The sequence below is a fragment of the Papio anubis genome, chromosome 17 (genome assembly GCF_008728515.1).
Source record: "Papio anubis isolate 15944 chromosome 17, Panubis1.0, whole genome shotgun sequence".
Taxonomy (NCBI): Eukaryota; Metazoa; Chordata; class Mammalia; order Primates; family Cercopithecidae; genus Papio; species Papio anubis.
The window spans coordinates 45,433,681-45,460,433 of record NC_044992.1 but is presented as its reverse complement, the minus strand read 5'-3'; the positions used below and the strand labels follow the sequence as shown (position 1 = coordinate 45,460,433).

At 54.3% G+C, this 26,753-nt stretch overlaps 1 protein-coding gene across 3 annotated transcripts in view; it reads right to left on the bottom strand.

Moving 5' to 3' along the window:
* ARHGAP23 (Rho GTPase activating protein 23) overlaps positions 1-14,447 on the bottom strand; it is a 95,361-nt gene extending 80,914 nt beyond the window's left edge. Inside the window, exon 1 of one of the 3 annotated variants that reach the window (XM_009190459.4) lies at positions 14,333-14,447. In XM_009190459.4, the coding sequence (XP_009188723.2) occupies positions 14,333-14,341 (9 nt within the window). In that variant the 5' untranslated portion in view covers positions 14,342-14,447. Of the gene's footprint in view, positions 1-5,158; positions 5,259-14,332 lie in introns of those variants that run through there. The other 2 variants (XM_003912901.5, XM_009190462.4) reach the window with 2 other exon arrangements.
* Between the last annotated feature and the right edge of the window lie 12,306 nt (positions 14,448-26,753).

Genomic DNA, 26,753 nt, shown 5'->3' with positions numbered 1-26,753 from the left:
TTGCTCTTGTCATTCAGTCTGGAGTGCAATGGCACGATCTTGGCCCACTGCAATCTCCCTCTCCCGGGTTCAAGCGATTGTCCTGCCTCAGCCTCCCAAGTAGGTGGGACTACAGGTGTGTGACACTTCGCCCAGCCAATTTTGTACTTTTAGTAGAGACAGTGTTTCACCATGTTGGCCAGGCTGGTCTCAAACTCCTGACCTCAGGTGATTCACCCGCCTTGGCCTCCCAAAGTGCTGGGATTATAGGTGTCAGCCACTGCTCCTGGCCCCAGTTAATTTTTTAAAATGTTCTGTAGGTATTGGGTCTCCCTATGTCGCCCAGGCTGGTCTCAAACTCCTGAGTCCAAGCAATCCTCCTACCTTGGCTTCCCAAAGTGCTGGGATTACAGGTGTGAGCCTCTGTGCCCGGCACCAACACCCTTTCTGTGAGAGATGGAGAATTGATAGTTAGGACAGGCCCTGCCCCAAACCAGGCTCTGTCTAACCCTCTAACTTCAAAAGGACAGAATCTTCCACCACAAAGTGATGCATTGAGCTGAACATCTCAGGGCCAGAGACGTGAAAAATAAACAGGCCTCTTGATTCCAACCTGTAGTTTTTTCCCACGTACTCTTTCTTCAGCACCGACCCCTCAGAACTCTGAGGGAACAAGAGAGGGAGGGAGAGCCAAAGAGAAGCCGAAGACTGGGGAAGCCCCTGGTGACCCCTGCCATGCTTCGGTGTGGGCGAGTGGACCTTCCCTTCCTCTCTAGGTTTGGCTCAGGCACTGTTGTGAGAAAACAAAGTGTGATACACCTACAAGCCACCTTCCCAAGGCCCTAGCACCCCCACTTCCAAAGGGATAGGCTATAGAAGTCTGTGGTTTTTCCATACACACTGTCCCATTAGTCATGAATTAATTCTTTTTTTTTTTCAATCTTTTTACTTCATGGCCAATGTAATAGCATTATTCGTGAATTCAGTCATTTGGTCTACAAACATTATCTGAGGACTTGCTATATGCCAGGCTCTGTGGACACCGAGACAAACATGACACCTCTGGGGCCCCTTGGAATGGGGTTAAGAACATGGCCAGCTCTTCAGCTCTGCCACTTACTTGCTGGGTGGCCTTTGGAAGCTATGGTATCTCTTTGTGTCAGTTTCTTTTTTTTTTTTTCTTTTTCTTTTTCTTTTTTTTTTTGAGGGGTTTCACTCTTGTCACCCAGGCTGGAGTGCAATGGCGTGATCTCGGCTCACTGCAACCTCTGCCTGCCCGGTTCAGGCAATTCTCCTATCTCAGCCTCCCAAGTAGCTGGAAGTACAGGCGTGCATCACCACGCCCGGCTAATTTTTTGTGTTTTTAGTAGAGACGGGGTTTCACCATGTTGGCCAGGTTGGTCTTGAACTCTTGACCTCAGGTGATCTGCCCACCTCAGCCTCCTAAAGTGCTGGGATTATAGGTGTGAGCCACCGTACCCAGCCTGTGTCAGTTTCTTAATCTGTCAAGTGGGGTGATGGTAATATACCAACATAGAGGTAAGCACTATGGAAGGAGTTGCTATTATTATTTTTCTTGGCCTCAAATAACTCCTGTCTGGTGGGGTAGATGGATATGAGATGGACCATCACAGTGTCAGGGGTAGAGCTGAGCATGGGGCGCCCTGGGAGGCCACAGGCGGGGCTGTTCCCTGGTTTGCACTTCACAAACATTTATGGAGAACTGCTCTGTGCCAGGCTCTGTGCTGGCCACTGGGGACACAGAGATGAACAGGACACATTGTCCACTCATCCCCGCTCCTCCCTGCCCTCCCCTCTCCCTCTTGGAGCCCAGTCCAAGAACCCTGCACTGAGGGGGGCCACGAAGGACAGAACCAACCACAGAGGGAAAGGCATGGCCTGGGAGCTGGGAGTCAGAAGATGGGTCCTTGTCTGCCAAGGCTGAGGGACCTTGGGCACTCCCCAGTCTGTTTCCCCACTGTAGCCTAAGAGAGTTGGACATGATGACCCCTTTGGTCCTCACCCACTCTGACAGGTGGTAGATACACCCCACCCCAAAAGGGCTTTAAAATCTCCCCAAAGTCCAGCCCCAAGGCCATCTCAGCCTGATGTCCCACTGAGGCAGTCGGGGAGGAGATGCCTGCCTGGCGCAGACTGGTACTGCCCTGCTGACAAACTGGCACAATTTCACAAGAAACAGGGGGGCCTGGATCTAAAGGCGGGTTCTTTGAAGGGGGTGCGGGGTGCTAGGGGAAAGGCAGCACCAGCTCCCACAGGCCCTATTCATGTCTCTCTCCCGAGACGGTGAGAGCAGGATCATTAAAACCGGGCTTTGTCCAAATCCCTGACCAAGCCAATATCTCACCTTTGAACCCCTGCAGCCAACAGAGCAGGGCTTGATGCCCCTTTGGAAGGAAAACACCAGTGAACTGAGCCCTGGCCGAATGCTATAGGCCGGCATGGGGCAGGGTGGGAAAGATTGGAGGAGTAAAGAAATAGAACAGAAGACAAGCAACCAAGCTGTAATCCAGCCAGAAGCTGACCTTGATCTTGGGCTGTGTACAAAATGGATACAGATTTGGGGTGGGAGTGACAGCGGGACACAGCAGGTCCTGAGAAGCCAGATAGTGAGGGTGAGAGCAAGACCCTGGAGCCAGACTGCCATGTTCCTACCCTGGCTCCACAGGGCACTGGGGGTGTGATTTGGGCTGCAATATTAGCTGTCTGTGCCTCAGTGTCCTCAACTGTAAAATGGGGATAATAATGGTATCTACCTCTTAGTGGTATTGTGAGGATCAAATGAGGGAGTTTTTATAAATCCTGGCCAGGAGTTTTTGCTGTCTGTGTATTAACTATGAGCTACACTGTGAAAGCAACTCCCCTTCCTTAAAAACACATTTTTTGTTTCCAGGCACCAATGCTCATTTGAATATATTTGCTGGCATATTTGATATCTCCAATGACCATCTCCAGATTTCTACATTGGAATCCAACTTACAAGAATCCACCTGACCCACTATACTGCTGGAAACTTCCCTGCATGGCTAGCCTGGGATGCTGCGGGTCACAAGCCCCTGCCTAGAAGTTCTCCTGAGTATCTAACTGCAGTCCCTCACATTGTAACTTCTTCCACACTGCTGCTTTGTAGTCTCTCTTTTAACCTTGCACATCAAGAAGTCCTGAGTATCCCTGCAATGAAGGATGAAGCAATCTACTACCCACTCCTGCACTGCTCTGCTCAGAACCAGCACCCTCCCTCACTCCCACTCCCATCCATGCCAAGAACGCTGCACTTCTTCCCCATGAGCCCAAGGTCAGCCCGAGGAGAGGGGCACAAGCACGGGGCCTCTTCCCCCCATCCAGTCCTTCTCTGCTTGGGTTGGGATCCACGCAAGCCTGACCCATTGCTGTAGTCAGACACCTTCCTAATAGCTTTACTCCCCAAGCTTCATCTTGTGCCCTGACTACCTTCAAGTGTCCTGGGTTCTTGCCTGGGCACTCTCACTACGTAGGCTCAGACCCTCTCTGTGAAATGGGACACCAACACCTACCCTGCCCACTCCCATTCTTCCTGTTTATTATTATTGAGGCCTTTGAATCCAGCATTGAATGTAGAGGATTTACTGCTCCCACGGTTCCCAAGAAGAGGTCAGGGCCTCAGGTGCAGGATCTTGGAATTCCCAGCCACCTTGGGGTGGACCCAACCACACTGTGGGCAAGTGGAAGACACTGGGGCTGGGGACCTTTGGGCTGCCTTTGGAGGTGAAATGACTGGTTATATAATCGAGATTCAAATCGCATGCCAATGAGTACATGGCAGTGAGAGCCGTCACTTTGGGGAATGGGGTCTGTTGCCCTGGCAGAGGGGAGAACCACATGGGATCAAAAGCCACTCACCCCCAGCTAGGCTGCAGGGTTGGGGTGGAGACAGAGAGGGGTGCAGGGGATAGAGATGAAGTATGTGTTGTTGGTGGGAGACTGAATCCAAGGGACTCATGCTTAATGACCTCCACCCCCACCCCCCGTCCATCCTGAATTTCAAGTTCATAATTAGGAAACACACTTTGGCTGAAGGGAGTCCGGGAGAGATGCAGATTGAGGGAGAACTGAACACGTCCAGCAACCAAGGAACACACCAGTCTCCGAAAGAGTTGCAAGCAGCAGATCCCACCTTCAACACTGCCTGGAAAGCTGGGGAGGAGAGTCCCCAAGTCTTTCAGCCCTGTCTAAAGAGGAACAGGCCTCAGCCCAGGCCTTGACCTCAACCTGGACCTCAGGGAATTTCTTTTCCGAGCTCAGGGAAACTGTTGACCTGACAGTGTTCAACCCTTCAACTTAGGAGAGGGAGGCCTGCTGGGGTGCTGCTGCAGGGCGGGCAGCCAGGCTCAGAGGTAAGGGAATGACCCTAATGGGGGATGGGGCCGGGAGGCCCCTGCTGGCCCCTCCCCAGACTCAGCAGCTGGCAGATGAAAGAACCCAAGCAGAGCAGCCCAGCGCTGAGTAATGCCCCTGGCACCCCGCGCTTTGACCCACCCACAGCCGGTCGGAGAGTGCAAAGGGGAGGGCAGCCGCGCCGGCAGAGCCGGGGGTCCCAGGCCTGTGTCTATAACTTCCCCAGGACCCAGGAGGGCGGCGGAACCGTGCCTGGCAACCCGTCCCGCAGTCCGACCCGGCAGGGGGCGAGTGTGGCGCGGGGAGGGGGTGTCCGGACGCCTTAGGGGAGGACGTCCCGCTACGGGAACCCCCTCCCCCACTCCCTCTCCCTCCAGCTGTGCCGGGCCTCGCCTACGGAAAACGAAAACTCGGGCAGAGGAAACGGCGGCAGGCGCCCCGCCTGACAAACCCGGACAAAAGCCGCGGGCCTCCCGCCCCCGCTGCCCAGCCGCTGGGGGCCTGGCACCGCCACCCGGGTCTGTGCCCCCTGCCCTGGCAGCCCCGTGCCCGTCCCGGCCCCTTGCCTACCTTCCTCCTTCCCGCCCCTCTATCCCGGACAGCTCTTGCTCGGGCCCCTTCCCGGGCCTGCCACCAGCTGAAGCTCCCCGCAGCGGTGCCCGCGGTGCCCGCTCCCACCGTGCGCCCCAGGCTGTGCAGGGCGAGCGGGGTCGCAGCGACCCCGGCCTGGCCGCCCGCTCCCCAGCAGCTACCGGCCCCGCCCACTTCCCTGGCCCAGCGTCCTCACCTGTGGGGGCCGGGGCTCCGGGCGGGGCGGGATCCCGACCAGGCAGAAGGCGACTCCATTCATCGGGTGGCAGCGGCGGCTCTGTGGCCAGGGCACTGCTGGGGGCGCCGGCAGGGACCCGGGAGGGGCGGGGCCGGGGGCGGGGCCCAGCTCGGTGTGGCTCCCCCCCGGGGTCCGCCCCCTCGCCCCTCCCCCTTCCCACCACACACCCCGCGCTCCCTTCGGGGTGAGCCGGTGGCCTCGCTCAAGGGCCACAGACCGGCAACTGGGCTGAGGCAGGGACGAGGGCTGCCTGAGAGTTGAACGTCAGAACCCAGCCTGGGGAGACAGGCGGTCTCCAGGAGACGCCTTCCCGGCCTCCAAGGGACCGGCCCAGATAGAGGGCCATCCAGGCCCAGGAAAGAGGACAAGGGCACCGAACCCAGAACTAGCACAGGGACAGGGAGGGAGGGAGAGGGAAGCAAAGAGAAACAGCCAGCCGGAGATGGTCAGAAACAGAGATCCAGAGACCCAGAAAGAATGAGAAAGGGAGAGACAAGATAGAGACAGCGCAGAGAGAGGCATAAAAGGTGAGAAACAAAGATGAGGAGACCCAGGATCAGAAAGAGGGGGAGACAGAAAAAGGCTTAGAGGCCTTCTTCCCTTTAGAGACCCCTAGACATTGAGACAGGAGGGCAGATTTAGTGCAGGGGGCGGGGAGACGGGGTGCCCCTCAGTGTAGGGTAAGCCCCTTCCAGCCAGAGTCTCAGCCCAGGATCCCAAAGAGGCAGGGGAGTCGAGGATAGAAGAGAGGCTGGCAGGTGCCTCAGACCTTCTGACCCCCACCCAGCCTGTCTCGGGGCTCAGGCCATGGGGCCAGCCCACAGTCCTGCTCTGCAGTGAACAGCAGTGACAGCAGAGGCTCCCAGTCACCAGCACCCCACAGCCACCCTTCCTGGCTTTACTCTGACCTCAGCCTAAAGAGATGCTCTGGTCCTCAGCCAGCTTCTTTCATTGTCCCCCAGAAGGACCCCCTCCAGCCCAACTCCTGACAGTCCAGGGAGGGACAGTCCTTCTCTCTTTCTTTCTTTCTTTCTTTCTTTCTTTCTTTCTTTTTTTTTTTTTTTTTTTTTTTTGAGGCAGGGTCTCACTCTGTCACCCAGGCTGGCATACAGTGGCAAGATCTAGGCTCACTGAAACCTCTGCCTCCCAGGTTCAAACGATCCTCCTGCCTCAGCCTCCCCGAGTAGCTGGGACTACCGGCCCATGCCACACCGCCAGCTAACTTTTGTATTTTGGTAGAGATAGGGTTTCACCAGGATGGCCAGGCTGGTCTCGAACTCCTGACCTCCAGTGATATCCGCCTGCCTCAGCCTCCCAAAGTGCTGGGATTATAGGTGTGAGCCACCACACCTGGCCTTGTCCTTCATTTCTAGAAAATAGCTAGAAAATTCTTTCTACTATCTAACTCCCATTCTTCCTGCTTCTTACTTCCTACAGCTTATGCTTACCTCTTTCCCATGCCTTTTGCAGTTGAAGTGGCTTCCATATTCCTTTCCCCAGATTATGTAGAAAAGAAGGCAGAGGATAAAATAGGACTTGGAGAGAAGAGGCAGCGAAAGCGGGAAGGCCAGCTCTGCCTGCTGGAGTTACCACCTTCCTTGGACAAAGAGATCCCTGAGAGCCAAGCAGCCCCAACCCCCACCCTTTTACCCTTGATCAGGGTTGGGAACTCAGGTCTTAGAGGGGTTGGGGTGCCCCAGACAACAATTAGGCCATCCCTACTCCTGTGAACCTGAGGAATGAGATTCTGACTGGATTTTAGATCATATGCTTCATTTAATGTATTTTAAATCCCCTGGTGGTCAAGAGAAAGGGATTCTGTTTCATAATAATGGAGGGGCAGTTAAATGACTCCTCTCCCTTCCTCATCCCTTTTCATCAAGGTCATGTGCAGCCAGAATTAGCCTCCACTTCTGGAAAGTCCTTCCTGCTGTCTAACTGTAATCTGTCATACTCCCTGGATTTTCTTGCTTAACTTTCAACCAGGTCCCTGTTCCTGCCTCTTTCTGTCCTGTAGCTCCAGTGGTCCAACACTTGTTGCCACCTTGGCTCAGAGGTCCTTTCCTCCCAGGATAAAGAGTTCCCTCTGTGAGGGGGAAGGGTTGGCATCTGAAATCAGACTGAACTGAGGCCATGGGGGAGGAGGGAGGGTGGTGGCCCTGGGGTGCCCCTGGCTCACTTTTTCCAGAGCCTGATGCCCTCAGACCCTGCAGGAGGGGGTGAGAGGAAATGAGCTCACACTGACCGGCAGGCCAGGCGAATTCCTCCCTCCACAATGCACTGCAGAGCCTCCCCCACCGGCTCCCACTTCCCAGAAAGTGCGGCTCTCTCCCCACCCTGCTGCCCTTCCCACCTCTTCCTGCACCTTGACCTGCACCCCTACCCTGTCCCAGCCCACCCCATCCATCTTCTCTAGCTGCTCTTCCTCCTCACCTTCCTCTCCATTCCGGCTCCCCTTCCTCTCTCCACACTCCAGGTCTCACTTCATGCATCCTGCCATCCGCCCCAGCACCCACCGTATTCCTGTACCCTCTTTTTTGGGGTTTGGAGCCATAGAGCCCAACATGGGGAGAGTCTCCCTCATTGAGGACCCTCCTTATACTCCCCCTCTTTCCAAATTCCTTCCCCAGCCCAATCACCATCCTTCATTCACAAAGGTCTACTATGTGAGGGGGTAGAGGAGACGAGGGGGTGGGGTAGTTGACCCTGGGAATACAGAGGTGAGGCCTAGATCCTTCCCTTGAGGGGCCTGGGTCTTCTCCAATTGTGACTCTAAAGAACCGCCAGCACAGGAGCACATTCCACATTCGGCTGGAGAAGCAGAGGAGGCTTCCCCAGGAGGTGCCTTGAGCTTCTTGGGCTTCGTGGATGGGGCAGGGGAGGGTGGGAGTAGGGAAAAAGGCCCTCCAGGGAGAGGGATGCTTAGGGTGAACCAGGGAGGCAGGAGAGAGCAGGCTCCGGCATCGGCATTGTGGCTGGGGCCAAGTGGAGGGTGCCTGTGGGCAGGAAGCATGGAGGGATGAGGAAGGAAACACAGGCGGGGGTGTGATGGTGAAGGGGCTGCCCAGAGGTGCTTCCAGGCTAGCCTGGTTTGGGGCAGGGAGCTGAAGTAGCGATTTTGCCATGGCCACCATGGCACGTAAGGGGAACAGAAATGGAGGGCGGCAGGCAAGGGGATTCTGGGAGAAATATACCAAGGCAAGGGGCAGGAGCCACAAACAACAGAGGCTCTGGGACTTGGTGAGCAGGAGGAAGGAAATGGAAGAGTCCAGGGCAAGGCCAAGGCTTGGAATATCAGGTTGTCTAGGGTGTTCACAGAGAGAGGGGACAAGCCAGGCACGAAGTCCTTTGTATGTGTGATCCCAGTTAAGCCTCACAAAGGCCTGTGAAACAGATCTCAATCCTCATTCTATGGATAAGGAAAATGAGGCCCAGAGAACTCAAGTATCTTACCCAAGGCCAAACAGGATTTGAACCCAGGCATTTGGGCTTCAGGATCCACACACTTAACCAGCAGGCTATGAGGCTGGTGGAATTGTGACAGGCTGCTTAAACCCTGAGTCCTATCTTCTGGAAGACAGGCTTGAGTTAGAGACTCTGGTAGTCCCTGAGACCAGGGGTGTGGTTCAGATTCTCCAGGGAGAGTGAAGAGTGGAAGGAACCCTGGCCTAGGAGTAGGCAGAGAAGGAGGAGGTAACAAGGACTGGGAGGAAGCAGGCAACCAGAGAAGGCGGCACTGTGCGGGGCAGAGACAGCAGCCTCGGGGGCCAGTGGGTGTGGGGGTCAGACTATGCAGGGAGGAGGAGCCCCAGGGAGGAGGGAGTGGAATCTGCCCACTGAGCATTAACAGGAAGGGACAGGCGGGCGGCACAGGTGGGTGCGGACAAGGCAGGTGTCTGTTTGGGTGGGGAAGACGTCAGCAGGCTGTTGGGTTGAGGAGCAGGTGCTAAGGAGAGAGAGCTGGAGGGGACGCAAGGAGGACATGATGAGCGGACTGGAGGAAAAAGTATCTGGAGGCTGGGGCTCCAGAGGAGGAACCCGGGTTTATGATGTCCTCAAAAGAGCACCGAATCAAGAGTCTGAAGACCTGGGTTCAAGTTCGTGCTGCACCCTCCCCGCCCCCGGTAGCTGTATGACTTTTGAGAACAAGTACATTCTCAGAACCTCAGTTTCACTCTCTGTAAGATGAAAACAATAAGGCCTTCTCGGTCTGCCTCTGATTTGAGGCTCACATTTGACAAAGAATCTGAAAAACTCGGTGAGCTGAAAAGGAAAAACCATAATGTATGAAAGGTGGGTTATGGGGCACGGGCACCTACACCTGGCCCCAGTTCAGGCCCTTCCACCAAAGGGGAAAGAGCATCCCCTGGTGGAGAAGGACGGCAGGGCAGGGCTAGAGGGGACAGCAGTTCTTGCACTTTCATGGCTTCAACCCCCCAGGTCCTCTACTTGTCCCCTACAGGCAACATCCCCACCCCAGTTTGTATCTCCAAAGGGAGAGGGGCCTCATTTAATCAAGTCAAAAGATATTTATTGGCCAGGCGCAGAGGCTCACATCTGTAATCCCAGCACTTTGGCAGGCCGAGGAGGGCAGATCACTTGAGGTCAAGAGTTCAAGACCAGCCTGGCCAACATGGTGAAATCCCATCTCTACTAAAAATACAAAAACTTAGTTGGGTGTGGTGGTGTGTGCCTGTAATCCCAGCTACTTAGGAGGCTGAGGCAGGAGAATCGTTTGAACTGGGGAGATGGAGGTTACAGTGAGCTGAGATCATGCCACTGCACTCCAGCCTGGGCGATAGAGCGAGACTCTGTTTCAAAAAAAACAAAAAGCAAAAACAAAAAATTAGCTGGGCATGGTGGCACGTGCCTGTAGTCTCAGCTACTTGGGAGGCTGAAGCAGGAGAATCACTTGAACCCTGGAGGCAGAGGCTGCAGTGAGCCGGGATCATGCCGCTGCAGTCCAGCCTGGGTGACAGAGCAGGATATCCTCTCAAAAAAAAAAAAAAAAAAAAAATTATTGAGCACCTAGTCCATGCAAACTGCTGTGTTGGGTGGTGGGGAGGGAACCGTCCCCATATTCCATGGAGGGCAACAAACACAGCAAAGGGTGCCTGGTATGGTGCTGAGGTGGTGGTGCAAGCACAATGTTGAGCAAAACAAGAAGGAGCCTCCACTGACTAGGGGAGGAAGAAGGGGTCTTGGGAGGCAGGCAGGGTTTGTCCTAGACCTCAAAGCCCTTACTAGCAAATGTCAGAGAAAGGAGGGAGAGGGTGGGGCACAGGCGCTGGCCACAGCCCCAGACATCCCATAGAATGAACCTCATTGAGCATCTTTAATGATGGAGGGTAGGGCAATGGTCCACTCAAGATGATGCCAGTTCCCACTCATCCCTGGTGTCAGGTCCCCCGGGAATCCTGTGAGAAGAATCCCACCTGAACACCCCTCGGGGAGGGAGGCTGAAGACTCGTGGCCAGGCTGGGGCCAAAGAGCTCTGGTAATCTGCCAAGCAGCTGGGGCCTACGCAGGAAACCTCTGGACAGCTGGCTACGGTGGGAGCAAGAGGCTGCGGTTTCTCTGGGCTGGCAGCAGGGTAAGCAATCCACGCCCAGCGAGGCCCCATGTCAGGGCAGGAGGTGGCCGACAGAAAATCTACCCCTGCCACTCTGAACTGGCCATCTTTAGGGAAACCAGGTTTGGGAAACCCAGCCCAGCAGGCTCTTCACTGTGTAACACCCCATCAGGGAAGGCCAGTGGCATGGACCATGTGTATAAGTGAGTGTGCGCAAGGCTCAAAGATGCCTTACAAAAACCATGCTGTTGCTCAGCAGGGGCTTGCAAACACCAAGACAGAGAGGAAAGGAATCAAAATACGTTGAGCACCCACTATGTGCCAAGCTCTTTATAAACATTATTTCATGTAGTCCCCATGACAACACTAAGGTGGGGATTATCGGCCCCGCTATGTAAATGAGGAAACAGGCCCAGAGAAGCTAAGTAGCTTGTCCAAGATCCCCCAGCTGGGATTCAGGATTCCAGCCGAAGTCTGATGTTGCTCTTTCTTTCTTTTTTTTTTTTTTTTTTTTTTTGGAGACGGAGTCTCGCTCTGTTGCCCAGGCTGGAGTGCAGTGGCCGGATCTCAGTTCACTGCAAGCTCCGCCTCCCAGGTTTACGCCATTCTCCTGCCTCAGCCTCCCGAGTAGCTGGGACTACAGGCGCCCGCCACCTCGCCCGGCTAGTTTTTTGTATTTTTTAGTAGAGATGGGGTTTCACCGTGTTAGCCAGGATGGTCTCGATCTCCTGACCTCGTGATCCGCCCGTCTCGGCCTCCCAAAGTGCTGGGATTACAGGCTTGAGCCACCGCGCCCGGCCTGATGTTGCTCTTTCTATCAAATGATCCCTCTGGGAAGGGTCAGGCCAGGGAGTTCATTCCAGCTCAGGATGCTAAATTCTGCGGTTCTACATAGGGCTTTTCAATTCTTCCTGCTTCTGCTCCAGGCTCCCAGGCCCTGCCTAGCCCCACCTGGTCCCTACACATCACTGCACATGGGACCCACCCTCCTCCCTATCTCCATTTTGCCCTTCTGGAAGGGAGGAAGGAAAGGAGCAAAGAGGAAAGAAGGGGAACATAGAGGAAGGGAAGAGAGAGGAAGCGAAGGGGAAGGGATTAGAGAGGAGGCTCCCACCTCCCTGTCAAAGCTCTGGAAATCCCCCTGCAGCTGCTCCCCTCTCCTCTGTCTGGCCCTGAGCCAGCCCTGGGCGGGAGTGTTGGGAGTCAGATGAGGAGAAAAGAGGGGCAGGACTGACCACAGTGAGGCAAGCCCCTCAGTCCTGGCACTCACCCCACCCAGCAGTTCCAGCCCCCGTGAGAGATTCCAGGCATGCTCCCCTTTAAGGAAGCCCTCCATGCCAAAATCCACACATACCAAACAGACACATCGGCGGCTCACACACTATAAAAGGATTCTTTGCTTTACAAGAGGGCTCAGCACATGGGAAACTTAAAATAGGAGCTTCCCCTGGTGCAATGAAAGAAGCTCTGATTTCAGACGCACTCCACACACACCATGCTTCCGGCGCATCCAGAAAACTGGGCGTTAACCACATCAGCCTAGGCACCTCGGAGAGTGTGCCGATCATCAAAGTCCATGTCTGTGGGCAGGGACCTCACAGTCCAGGGGACACGCTGAGCTGCTGTGCTTGGCAGAGGTGTCCTAGGACTAGAAAGGACCAAGAAGCCACCACTCGGCATAGCTGGCAGATTTCACAGCAGCCCAGAGAGGATGAATGTCTAAGGCTTCCCAGTGATTCTGTAATGGAGCCAAGGGCAGAAGCCCAATGTCCTGACTCCCCTTGATGCTTCTCCTTCCAGGGGAGGCGACAGGGGAGCAGGCTGTGGTCTGTCCTCTGGGAAAGGGGAAGTGGCTGATTCCCAGAACAGTTCCAGAGGGCTGATGAAGGCCAGTGATGGGCAGATGGGCTATTTGGAGGAACAACTCAGGCTGAGCTGCAGGCCTGGTGAGATGCATTTAGGATTCTCTAGACAGGAAGTAGTAGTGGCCCCTAGCCCTGCCCCTCCTTTTAAAAAAAATCCAGGTGAGATTCACATAACGTAAAATTAGCCATTTTACAGTGAGCAATTCAGTGGCATTTACTACTCTTCCCTCCCTCCCCGCCCTACCACTATTTTTGTGTTCAGTCAGTTATGACAATAGCAGCCAGGCCTGGTGCTCTGGGGAGCTGCCATTGGCCATTTAAATTAATGCCCAAGATGCCAAACAGGCCTGGAAACTGGACCAGCCACAGCCCCGCCCCAGACTCACGCCCAGCCCAGGGAGGATGCCCAGAGCACTTTATGCCTCCCACTGCCCCTCTCCAGCCCCCCAAAACTTAGGGTCACCCCTTCCGCAGACTCTATCTCCCCCTGACTCCTCACCCTCCACTCCTCCTCACCCCTCTCCTCACCACCATCACAGGCCACCCACGGGTCCTCTGCCAGAGTGACAGGGGGCCTGTGCTCAGCCTGGAGGGGAGGGTCTCAGAGCCAGGGCCCCCAGCCACTGCTTTAAGCAGAACAGCCCCAAAAAGCCTGGGCCAGGAAAAGAGGGGAGTTAGGGCGGCTGAGCACTGAAAGGCATACCCCAGACAGAAAACCCATCCCACCTCTCCAGACCCCACCCGAGACCTCACCCCAAGTGGGGGTTGGGAAGGGAGTAAGGCAACCCCTGGAGCAGCCCCCTCACTCTGCCCCCCATCAGGCTGCTGGCCTGTCTTAGATCGGGGGGCTGCAAGTCAGGATAGAGCCCCTTGCTCACCAAAGGGGACTGGCCCGGCTTGTCTGGGATTTGCTGAGCTCCGTGAGGGAATGAGAACTCTGACCAGAGCGGGTCTTCATCCCCGCCCGCGGAGCCCAGCCCACACTCAGTGTAGTCTGATGGAGCCTGTGTGAAAGGAAGGCATCACCCACCTCCTAAAACCTGGCTGGGGCTGCAACTCTGCCTTTGGGGTGCATTTGGAGAAAACCTCCTAGCCCACCCCATCTTTTCACTGACATGAAATGGTGGCAGCAGCTGCTGCAGCTGCTGCGACTGGGAAAGGGGGGGAGCTGGGATGGAAGAAACCCCTTGATGTGTAGGGGGAGGGGACCAGTGTATCTTGAGGTCCCACCAGGAGGGACTGGGGGTCAACGAACCAGTAGTCATATGGCACAGAGCCCACCCACTCCTTCGTTCTGCAGAGCCTGTAGCCTTCTTGGGCTTGGGTTCAGGGAGCGGGGGCTGTACCCTTACCAAGTGGGGATGGGGGTTTCTCAGTGTGGGTGATCTCTTTCTGGAAAGGGGGTGGGGAGAGAGGTGTCCTCTGCACACGCCTCCCTGGGTGTCAGTGATAGGGGAGTACTAGTGTGTGTGTGTGTGTGTGTGTGTGTGTGTGTGTGTGAGAGAGAGAGAGAGAGCTCTGTGTCACATCAGTCCCATCCCTCCCCCAGAGCCCCCGCCCCGACCGGAGCTCCACTGCCCCAACCCCTCCCTCGGTGGCGGCCCCTGGCGCTCGACGAGCCCACCTCGCCGGGTCACAACGCCCGCAGCTCTCCCTCCGCTCTCGGCAGCGCACCCACGCCCAGCGCCCGCTCACCTGCTCCATACTGGGCCCTGCTATGCCGTCCTCGCCGCGCCGGCCCCGGGGGGCGCAGGCGGAGGCGGCCCCTCCATGCGCCCTGTCCGGGCAGCTGCACCCGGCGACCGCCAAGAGCAAGGAGCGCCTGGTGTCAGCGCCCGAGCCCCCTCCCCGCCCCGCCCCGCCGGCCCCGCCCCTCAGCCCGCCCCCTCCCCTCCTCACCCCGCCCGGGCCGTGGCAGCACCGCGCACCGGCAAGCACACGCGCTCACACGCAACTGCACAATCGCACGCACGCACACACTCGAACACACACACAACGCGCACCCGACCAGCGCACATCCCGGGCTCGCCCGCTCCTGCACCCCCTGTTCTGCCAGTCCTGGGGGCGCTGCTAGGGGAGAGAAGACCCTTGCAAGGGAAGCCCCTTTCCTCATTCCTGAGGCTCATCGGAGTCAGAAGGACCCCACGTCATGCTACAGGGGCCAGAGAGGGGCTTGCCCGCGGTCTCACCGCACCTTGGCAACAGAGCTGATCCCATGGCCCAGACCAGGCTGACGACCCGGCTGACGACCCGCTGCAGGGGGTGACTGACAGCAGGCCCGAGACACCCAGAGCACTGGGATGCAGGGAGACTGTGCCACCCCCATCTCGAGATCGCTGTGGGAACAGGGAGCTGTTGCCAACACCCAGCCTACAGCTGAAGGTGTTCTGAGGCCCTTGGCTGAGTGTGGGAAAAAGAGGTGGGGATTCCTGTTGCCCACCCAGTGAGCCGTGTTCCTGGCACTTGCCAAGCAGGAGGAGGGGGCTGATCTGTTGATCCACTCCCAGAGAAGGGGGATCTGAACCCCCAGATACTACTCAAGAACCTAATGTGTGGGCAGTGGGGCCACCCGCTCTGGTGAAGACCAAGGAGATGGCAAAAAGACACCTTCGCCCTCTGATACCCTCCATCGGGGTGGCTCCTGACCACCCACTGCCCTCTGTTCTGCCTCTGACAAGGCAGGGCAAACTGAGAGGGGCATCACATAAATGGCCACGTGAGAGGTGGGCACGCTGCCCTGGGCAGGGATATGCAGTCCCCAGTGGACAGGGGTGGAAATTAACCTGCCCTGAGGTGGGCACGTTGCCCCGGGCAGGGGTACGCAGTCCCCAGTGGACCAGGGTGGGAATTAACCTGTCCTGAGGTGGGCAGTGGGGTGGAGGCATTTGGTGTACAGGGACTGGCTGCCCACACCCCCTGGGCCAATGCCCAGGCTGGCATGAAGGTGGCTTCACCACTTCTTACTGAGCCCTGGCCTCTTTGTTAGGCACCAGAGGATGAGGGAGAGGGGGCGGGAAGCTGAGATGGGGAGAGTTAAGATCCTCAGTGGCTCAGACAAAGGGGGCTTTATAGGCTGGGTGTGGGGGGCATGTTGGGGGCAGGGAGACAGGAATGTGGGCCAGGGAGGCCCTGAGCTCCGGGCAGCCCATTTTGGGGTTGAAGTTGGACTCCCCCAGCCTCCCATGCTTTGGCCCTGCAAGGTATTTGCTGCTTTGCTCCTGGGACTACAGCCAGTGTACCCGGAGCCTTCATCCCTGGCCGCCCCTGATGGGGATCTGGTGGGCACTGCCCACACACTCCCAGTTTTCCCCGACCAGCTGGCTGCTGCCTCTTTTGGCTTCCCTGCCAATGCCCTCTCAGCGGCCTTGTGGCTCCTGTCTGCTACTCAAGGACCCTGCTGGCTGCCTGGGGAGGAAGGGACAGACTTGGGTGGGGTCACAAGGCTTTGAGGTCAATAGGGCCCTTTGTCCGTTCAGACGGAGCCTGTCTTGAGCTAAAGAGACCGGAGACAGAGAAGAGTGTCAGCCAGCAAGCCTGCCCCTCACCCTGGGCCGCGCTCTCCCAGGCTGTGGTGCAGCATAGCCCTGGCTGTGGAAGCCAGGCTCCATTCTCTCCAGTTGGTTTCCCTCAGGTTCTCTTTCAGTGCTGAGGAAGCGAAAACAAGGAGAAGGTGGTGGTGGTGGCAGCCACCCATGCTGGGCCTCTGAAACAGCTGTTGCTTGGCCAGGCCTAGGGTCTGGTGTTGGGCTTCGCGAGCTCAGGGACTGTCTGTCCTCACAGATGCTAATCTGGCCCTCAGGAGTAAACTCCTACTAGCCAAAGTCATGGTGGCTAGATTGCTAAACCCAATGCTATCTTATCAATACGTCCTGAACACTGCCGGAAGCTTCATAAGCAGAGCCCCTGAATAGGGACAGGATAGTACCACCCACAGTCTCTGTGCCAGTCTACAGGGTCCACAAGGGCAGCCCCCCAGTCCTCCCTCCTCCCTGGCAGACTAGATCTCCTAGTGCTTCTCTTCTTCTACACCCCACAGGGACCAAAACTTTCAGCAACAATGTTGCCTCAGAGGTACAGCAGTGTGGAGAGGGGCAGGGCACATTTGATGTGAGACCAGGCTGGAGTGCAGTGGTGCAATCAACACTCACAGCTGCCTCAACCTCCCAGGCTCAAAGAATCGTCCCACCTCAGCCTCCCGAATAGCAGGGACTACAAGTGCATCCCACCATGCCTGGCTAATTTTTTATTTTTTTAGAGACGGGGTCTCAGTGTGTAGCCCAGACTTCCATGGATATTTATTTATTCTGTTTGATAAAATTAAAATAAGATACTTATCTCTTGATGAATGTCTTGGCCAAAAACAATCGTTTAGGGGTTAAAAAAATGTTCCGGGCGGGCCAGCATCAAATTTTCCAACCATCTCTTCCAGAGGCTTCAAGAGGGAGGCAGACCAGGATTCACCTCCCAGACCTGCCATTTAATATTCGTGTAGTCTTGGGCAAGTGTTCTGACCTCTCCGCGCTGCAGCTCCCTCATCTGTGAACCAGACACGCTAACAGCACCTCCTCACATTGCTGTTGAAAGATGACATGAGAATGTGAGTCTAAAATGCTTGGTCTACTGGTGGGCACAGAAGTGATCAATAAAAATTAAGCACTGGCCAGGTGCGGTGGCTCACGCCTGTAATTCCAGCACCTTGGGAGGCTGAGGCGAGCAGATGACCTGAGGCCAGGAGTTCAAGACCATCCTGGCCAACAAGGTAAAACCCCATTTCCACCAAAATTATAAAAAATTAGCCGGGCATGGTGGCACATGCCTATGATCCCAGCTACTAGGGAGGCTGAGGCAAGAGAAGTTCTTGAACCTGGGAGGTGGAGGTTGCAGTGAGCCAAGATTGTGCCACTGCAGTCCAGCCTGGGTGACAGAGCGAGACTCCATCTCAAAAAAAAAAAAAAAAAAGTTCCTTCTACAAAGGATTGAATTAATTCATTTTATGTTGATTATTATTAGCGTTAGCTCAGCAGGTGATGATTTCTGACCTTGTCCCCAAATTCTAGGAGGCCATACTGTGGCTACAACCAGGTGTTCCCTTTGCGGGTGGCACCTGCTTTCAGCCAGCTGGGAGTTAGAGATGAAGAATGGCAGTTTCCAGCCTGGTGCTCATCCCTGTCCCCCAACCTGCTTCCTTCTACCTCGGTAGCCTCCAGGGCTCCCTAGGGAACAGGGAGAAGGTGGAAAGAGAGCTAAGAGCCACGGGTAAGGCAGACAACTCCCGGGGTGCCATGAACCTAGGAAGGGAGGAAGGAGGGGGATTACCCAGGAGGGAGTGGAAGGAGATGAGAGGGAAGGGGGGATGGCGGGTGGCGGGCCCTACTCCTGCACCTGCTGCTCTGAGAACAAAGCCAAGAATGATGCAATCCTGGCTTGGTGCAGCTGAGGCTGCAGGGCCCCGAGAGAGAAGTGGGTGTCAGGGGTGGGGAGGGCAGTGGGCAGCAGGGCAGGACGCCTGACCTTGATTCACAGCCAACGTGTGGCCCCTTCATGAGGCCCCTCAGCCTCCTCCTGAAGCTCCTCACCCAGGGCCAGACCCCTCCCCAGTAGTCACAGTCACCTAATAGGCAGGAGACGGGCATGATGCAACCAGGCTATCACTCCAGGCAGCCTCCTCGGAGGGAGGGGCATGACAAGAGGCCCAGACGACGGTGTCTCCGAGGCCCTATCCGGCCCTCAGGCCTCAGGCGGCCGGTCTCTGTCCGCACCCTCTCCATGCTGGAGACAAAAAGGCAAAGTCCTCCAAGAAGGTGAGATGGGAAGGTTCAGGAGAGCCCTAACCCGGAGACTGCACAAAATAGTGCCTATTTATAGAATTAACTAGAACCCGCAGCAGACACGGACACGGTCCCGGGCTCCAGTATCTCCCATCAGCAGCCATCAAGCCAGCGGGGGCGGGGTGCATAGGCGTGGGATCCACCATCCCCAGGTGTCCGCCTTGGCCCCCCAACTCTGCCCCGGAGCCAGGAGAACAAAGGCTTCTCGCTCTCCCTCCACCTGGAAGAGGGGGTCGTGTCCCACACACCAGGGCCAGGTGAAGGGCGCCTCATGGGCCAGGGTCCCTGAGAGGGCAGAGCGTTGAATGGGTTAACAGAAGGCGACTGGAGACGCCGTGTTTAGGAATATGTAAGTCCGGCCTCACCCCAGCACCACCGAGGGGACCTGAGGGAACAGCAGAGTGGCTTAGCCCGGAGCAGCCACTAGGTGGCAGGAGAAGCCCAATCACTCACCCAGCTCCGCCCGCGGCCACCAGCAGCCTGGGAGCCATTCCCCACCTGGAAGCTCCCTCTCTTTTTCCCTACAGCCCACCCCTCTGCAGCCTCGGGTCAGGGGAGCTTTTCATTCTTCTTCTGCCTTTGGCGAAAAGAATCTCAATCCTAGTTTTCAAAATACTTCAAATAGGGCGGGGCTTAGTGGCTCACGCCTGTAATCCCAGCACTTTGGGAGGCCGAGGTGGGAGGATGCTTGAGCCCAGAAGTTTGAAGTTGTAGTTGCTTCTGCACTCCAGCCTGGGTGACAGAGCGAGACTCTTTCCCTCTCCCAGCAAAAATAAAACCCCGCTAATAATAATGATCACGGGGCCAGGAACGGTGGCTCATGCCTGTAATCCCAACACTTTGGGAGGCAGAGGTGGGTGTATCACCTGAGGTCAGGAGTTCAAGACCAGCCTGGCCAACATGGTGAAACCCAGTCTCTACTAAAAATACAAAAATTAGCCGGGCATGGTGGCAGATGCCTGTAATCCCAGCTACTCAGGAGACTGGGGCAGGAGAATTGCTTCAACCCGGGAGGCAGAGGTTGCAGTAAGCTGAGATCTTGCCACTGCACTCTAGCCTGGGTGACAGAGAGACACTCCATCTCAAAAAAATAATAATCATAATCATAATCAGTGCCCAGAGATAGACAGAGAAATGACACATTTTGAGACAGTGTCTCGCTCTGTAGCCCAGTCTGGAGTGCAATGGCACCATCACCACTCACTGTAGCCTGGAGCTCCCAGGCTCAAGCGATCCTCTCACCTTAGCCTCCTGAGTAGCTGAAACTATAGGTGCATGCCACCATGCCCAGTTAATTTTTTTTTTTTTTTTTAATGGAGATGGGGTCTTGCCATGTTGCACAGGCTTTTGTGGATGTTTATTGAGTGCTCAAGATGTACCAGGCATTTTACACACATGTCTCATTTACTTACACATGAGGTAGGAAATAAAACTCAGGAGGAAACAGACCGAAAAAGCATAAATAAATTGCCCAAGATCACACAACCAGCAGGTGGTAGAGCCGAGACAAACTCAGGTCAGCAAATCCTGGGCTAGGCCCTCCCCAGGAGTCTTAACAAGCAGGCAGGGGCATGGGAGGAGGCGAAGAGCCCATGGATGCCCCTGAGATGTCTCATCTGCTATCCTCATCACCCCCTCTCCCCCACAACCCCTTGAGATTCTAGGAGGGTGTCTTAGTCTTGGGAGTGAGATGTGAAAAGGTTGTCTAAGTGGTTCAAGCTCACAAAGCCTCTGCCTTGGCTGAGAACCACAGCACCATCCCCGAAGCCTCTCCTCCAGACTCCACAATGCATTCTGCGGTCTCCCTCACCAGAATTGCTGAAAACAATTCCCACATAAACTCCCATTCCAATATGGAAGCTCCCCGATCCAGGCCCAAAGGTGATTCCAGCCCAGAAGACCTTTCCCCACTGCTACCTCCCTCCTGGCCTGGCTCTGCCTCTGACCTGCTCCATGTTTTTTAGTAAACATTCACAGGGGTATGTATCCCTTCATGTGCTAGGCTGGAGGGTGGGGGTCATCCCAGAAGATGAGCAAGACACAGAGCCCACTCTCCACATGCAGTCGGCATTTAACATGTCCAGAGCCATGTGGGATCCCAGTCAAAGAAGTATCTGCCCTGTGTTCAGACAGGTTTTTGTTTGCTTTGAGACAGAGTCGCTCTGTTACCCAGGCTGGAGTGCAGTGGTGCAATCACAGCTCACTGTAGCCTTGATCACCTGGGCCCAATCGATCCTCTTGCCTCAGTCTCTTAAATTGGTTGGGACTACAGGCACACGTTACCATGCCCAGCTAATTTTTTATTTTTTTTAAATAGAGATGGAGTCTTGCCATATTGCCTAGTCTGGTCTTGAGCTTCTGGGCTTAAGCAATGCTCCTGACTCTTTTTTTTTTTTTTTTTTTTTTTTGAGCCCCCCTTTCCCCCCCCGGCCCGGGTCCGGTGGCCCGGGCTCGGTCTCGCTGCCAGCTTCCACCCCCCCGATTCAAGGTGATTCTCCTGCCTCAGCCTCCCAATTAGCTGGCGTTACAGGTGCCCACCACCATGCCTGGCTAATTTTTGTATTTTTAGTAGAGATGGAGTTTCACCATGTTGGCCAGGCTGGTCTCAAACTCCTGACCTCAGGTGATCCACCTGCCTCTGACTCCCGAAGTGCTGGGATTACAGGCATGAGCCCCCATGCCTTCCCCATACTCCTGACTCTTAAAGTGCCGGGATTATAGGCGTGGGCCAACGCGCCAGGCCGATATCTCAGGTTTTTCAATACAAGGCATAGGGGAGAAGAGGCACCAAGAGATGACACTCACTGCATAGTTCAACATCTTGACTTTATCAGTCTCACACACAGGACAGCTGTTGCCAAAGAACTTCCTATCTGTTTCTAAACCTTCTCAATGTCCCCCACCCTCAGCCATTACCATTCCCTCTTACTTTTCTCTCCGAGTATAAACCTAGCTAGCCTCTCCCGTTCTCCCATCATCCCTGGATCTGCAGAATAAGGGCCCAGAAATAAAATCAAATTTCTCAGCAGTACAGGGGCCAGGAAGCCAGGCCTTGACACCCACCCCCAACTCTGACCCTGATGAGATGAGAAACCTGGGATGTAAGCCTGGGATGTGAGAAGGGGGTCTGGGTTGAGCTCTCTTTAAATGCAGGGTTTCTGTTAAGTGATAACTCAGCAGGTGGCTCAGTGCAATCTTTGGCCACTGGACCAAGCTGGCTGACCCTAGATCGGTAGCGTCTTCCATCCAAGAGCAGCAACAGCTCTATCATCCTCTATGACGCCAGGAGGAAGCAGTCTATATCCCACCTCTGGAACATCTTGGGTTACCGCTGTGTCACTTCTTTCTTTCTCTTTCTTTCTTTTCCCTCCCTCCCTCCCTCCCTTCCTTCCTCCACTTCCTTCCTTCCTTCCTTCTTTCCTTCTTTCCTTCCTTCCTTCCTTCCTCCCTCCCTCCCTCCCTTCCTCCCTTCCTTCCTTCCTTCCTTCCTTCCTTCCTTCCTTCCTCCCTCCCTCCCTCTCTCTTTACTTTTCTTTCTTTTTTTTTTTTTGGACGGAGTCTCACTCTGTCACCCAGGCTGGAGTGCAATGGCATGATCTCAGCTCACTGTAACCTCCACCTCCCGGGTTCAAGCGATTCTCCTGCCTCATCCTCCACACACAGGCATGTGCCACGACGCCCATCTAATTTTTTGTATTTTTTAGTAAAGACAGGTTTTCACCATGTTGACCAGGTTGGTCTCAAACTCCTGACCTCAGGTGATCGACCCGCCTCGGCCTCCCAAAGTGCTGAGATTACAGGTGTGAGCCACTGCGCCCACCTTGTATCACATCTTTCACACTCCTACTCCAACCATGAAAATTTCAGTCTCTTGAGAAAGTTTTGCAGAAGACTGACATTTGGGGCTGGGCACTGTAGCTCATGCCTATAATCACAGCACTTTGAGAGGCCAAGGCAGGTGGATCACTTGAGGCCAGGAGTTAGAGACCAGCCTGGCCAACATGACGAAACCCAGCCTCTACTAAAAAATACAAAAATTAGCTGAGTGTGGTGACACATGACACATGCCTGTAATCCCAGCTACTTTGGAGGCTGAGGCATGAGAATCACTTGAACCTGGGAGGCAAAGTTTGTAGTAAACTGAGATTGCACCACTGCACTCCAGCCTGGGTGATAAAGTAAAACTCCATCTCAAAAAACAAACAAACAAAACAAAACAAAAACAAGAAGAAAAAGACTGGCATTTGGTGACTAAAAATCCCCACCTCTAAACAATCCAGTTGTCCATTGTGAAAGGTGGAGATCCAGGTTCAAGGACTGGCTGACTAGAGACCAGGGAATATTAGCAACATTCCTGGGGGGCTGATCTCATCTCCTCAACTTATCACCACCTTGGCACGGCCATTCAACTGTGCCAGGCCCTGGGAGTGGGGAGAGAGATAAATAGGATACTGTCCCTTGCAGAGGTCACAGTCGGAACAAGCAGAGATAGATGAACAAATGTCATAAGAGAGGAAAGAGCCATTTGTTTGTGGCTAGTGACAATTCCAATTCCACAGAGTGACCCTGGGGCAGGGCCCGAAAGGATGAGTTCAGCAGGTAGAGAGGGTGACAGGTAAGGGTCCTCCAGGCACAGGGTGAACTATGAGGGAAGGCAGAGTGGCAGGAGGAATGCCATGATCACAAACATCAGGTCACACGTGTGGCCAGACTGAAGCCTACGTTGTCAGGGAAGGAGAAACAGCATTGGAAAGCAGATCAAGGGTTAAGATTTCAGTGGGGATTTCTCTTGGTTGAAAGATATCAAAGATTGCAAACTAAAGAAATTACACCATTGGGTGTGGTGGCTCATGCCTGAAATCTCAGCACTTTAGAGGCCAAGGTGGAGGACACTTGAGCCCAGGAGTTCCAGACCAGCCTGGGCAACATAGTGAGACCTCGTCTCTACAAAAAGATTAATTAGCCAGGCATGTTGGCTTGTATCTTAGTCCCAGCTACTCAGAAGGCTGAGATGGGAGGATAGATTGAATCTGGGAGGTTAAGCCTGCAGTGAGCCGAGACTGAGTCACTGTACTCCAACCTGGGCAACACAGTGAGACCTCATAGAAGGACATTTTGAAGGACTAGAGAGGAAAAACAGGAAGTAGGAAGACCAGTTGAAATTGTCCAGGTTCACAAAGGAGAATGCCTAGTGAGGACATGGCAATAGACAGATGTATGGTGAAATCACAGCTTCAACGGGAATCTGTGCAGCAGAGGAAGCTGCAAAATTCCTCTCAAAAACCCCCTGGGGAGGCGCTCTGTTAGGGATCAGCTAGTACCTCTCCTGAGCTGGAGTCGACTCTTGTGCCTTTGGCTGAGCACCAGTGAAAACAGTTGGTCTTCAGAATCCACGTGGTACAAATATGCACTAGAATCCTTATGTGCGAGATGTTCACACTATGAGAGGCTGGAGGGAACCAAGAGACATAAAACTTACTGTTTCCGTCTCACCTTCAATCAAGGGGACATACAATGGAATGAATGAAGAATCTCTGGCACTATTACTTGCCAAGTGCTTATCATTGAATTCAAGTAAGTATGTGTGTGAGGAAACTCCACTGCAGACGTTTGACGGAACAGCCTTTGTGATGCGGAGATGAAGCAGGTAGTTTCAGGTTTTGGAGGTGAAGACAGTGGGAAGGGGTTTTATTTGGGGCCCATTGTTTCCAAAAGAATGCTAGGCTGGACACAGTGGCTCATGCCTATAATTTCAGTGCTTTGAGAGGCCAAGGGGGGAAAATTGCCTGAGGCCAGCAATTCAAGGCTGGATTGAGCTATGATCGTGACACTGCCCTTCAGCCTGGGCATCATAGCGAGATCCTTTCTCTACCAAAATAAAAAAAAAGTTTTTAAGTTAGCCAGACGTGGTGGCACATGCAGTCCCAGCCTCTCAGGCAGCTGAGGCAGGAAGTCAATGCAACTGGTCATCTAAGAGCTCTGATGGAGCTGCGCAAGGAGATGAGTGTTGTTTTTGTGCCTGCAAACACAACATCCATTCTGCAGCTGATGGATCAAGGAGTAATTTCGACTTTCAAGTCTTATTTATTTTTCTGAGATGGAGTCTCTCTCTGTTGCCCAGGCTGGAGTGCAGTGGCATGATCTCAGTTCCCTGCAACCTCCGCCTCCTGGGTTCAAGCAATTCTCATGCCTCAGCCTCTCAAGTAGCTGGAATTACTGGCATGCATCACCACACCTGGCTAATTTTTGTATTTTTAGTACAGACAGGGTTTCATCATGTTGCCTAGGCTGATCTTGAACTCCTGATCTCAGGTGATCCACCCGCCTCAGCCTCCCAAAGTGCTGGGATTACAGGCATGAGCCACCGTGCCCAGCCCCAGTTTCTTTCTTTTCTTTTTTTTTTTTTGAGATGGGGTCTTGCTCTGTTGCCTAGGCTGGAGTGCAGTGGTGGTGTGATCCCGGCTCACTGCAACCTCCACCTCTTAGGTTCAAGCGATTCTCCTGCCTCAGCCTCCTGAGTAGCTGGGATTACAGGTGTGTGCCACCACACCCAGGTAATTTTTGCATTTTTAGTAGAGACGGGGTTTCACCATGTTGCCCAGACTGGTCTCGAACTCCTGACCTCAGGTGACCTGCCGACCTTGGCCTCCCAAAGTGCTGGGATCACAGGCATCAGGCACTCCGCCTGGCCCTCAAGTTTTATTATTTAAGAAATACATTATTCCTGGGCACGGAGGCTCAGGCCTGTAATCCCAACACTTTGGGAGGCCAAGGCAGATCACAAGGTCAGGAGATCAAGACCATCCTGGCTAACAAACACGGTGAAACTCCGCCTCTACTAAAAATACAAAAAATTACCGGGGCGTGGTGGCAGGCTCCTGTAGTTCCAGCTACTCAGGAGGCTGAGGCAGCACAATGGCTTGAACCTGGGAGGCAGAGGTTGCAGTGAGCTGAGATCACACCACTGCACTCCAGCCTGGGCGACCGAGTCTCACTCTGTCTCAAAAAAAAAAAAAAAAAAAAAAGGAAATACCTTCATAAAGCTACAGCTGCCATAAATAGTGATTCCTCTGATGGATAGGCAATGCAAATTGAAAACCTTTTTTTGGAAAGGACCCACCATTTTAGATGCCATTAAGAATATTCATGTTAGAGGCCGGGCGCGGTGGCTCACACCTGTAATCCCAGCATTTTGGGAGACCGAGGCCAGTGGATCACCTGAGGTCAGGAGTTCAAGACCAGCCTGGCCAACATGGTGAAATCCCGTCTGTACTAAAAATACAATCAGCCAGGCATGGTGGTGCACACCTGTAATCCCAGCTACTCGGGAGGCTGAGGCAGGAGAGTCGCTTGAACCCAGCGGGTGGAGGTTGCAGTGAGCCGAGATCGTGCCATTGCACTCCAGCCTGGGTGACAGAGCGAGACTCCATTTCCAAAAAAAAAAGATCACGCATAATTCATGGAAGGAGCTCACAGTATCAACATGAACAGGAGTTTGAAAGAAGTTAATTCCGGCCGGGCGCGGTGGCTTAAGCCTGTAATCCCAGCACTTTGGGAGGCCGAGACGGGCGGATCACGAGGTCAGGAGATGGAGACCATCCTGGCTAACATGGTGAAACCCCGTCTCTACTAAAAATACAAAAAACTAGCCAGGCGAGGTGGCGGGCGCCTGTAGTCCCAGCTACTCAGGAGGCTGAGGCAGGAGAATGGCGTGAACCCGGGAGGCGGAGCTTGCAGGGAGCTGAGATCCGGCCCCTGCCCCCCACCCCGGGGGAAAGGGCGAGACCCCCAAAAAAAAAAAAAAAAAAAAAAAAAAAGAAAGAAGTTAATTCCAACCCACATGGATTACCATGAGGGGTTCAAGACTTCAGTGGAGGAAGTAACTGCAGATGTGGTGGTAACAGCATAACTAGAATTAGAGGTGAAGCCTTGAAGATGTGACTGAATTGCTACAATTTTATCATAAAACTTAAAACAGATGGGAGTTGCTTTTTTTAAGGGACGAGACTGGGTCTTGCTATGCTACCCAGGCTGGCCTTAAACTCCTAGGCCCAAGGGATCCTCCTGCCTTGGACTCCTGAGTAGCTGGGGTACAGGTGCGTACCATCACATCTGTCTGGAGTTACTGCTTATGGATGAGCAAAGAAAGTAGTCTCAAGATAGAATCTACTCCTGGTGAAGATGCTGTGAACTTTGTTGAAATGACAACAAAGAAGAATATTACATAAACCTAATTGATAAAGCAGTAGCAGGATTTGAGAGGGCTGACTCCAATTTCTAAAGGAGTT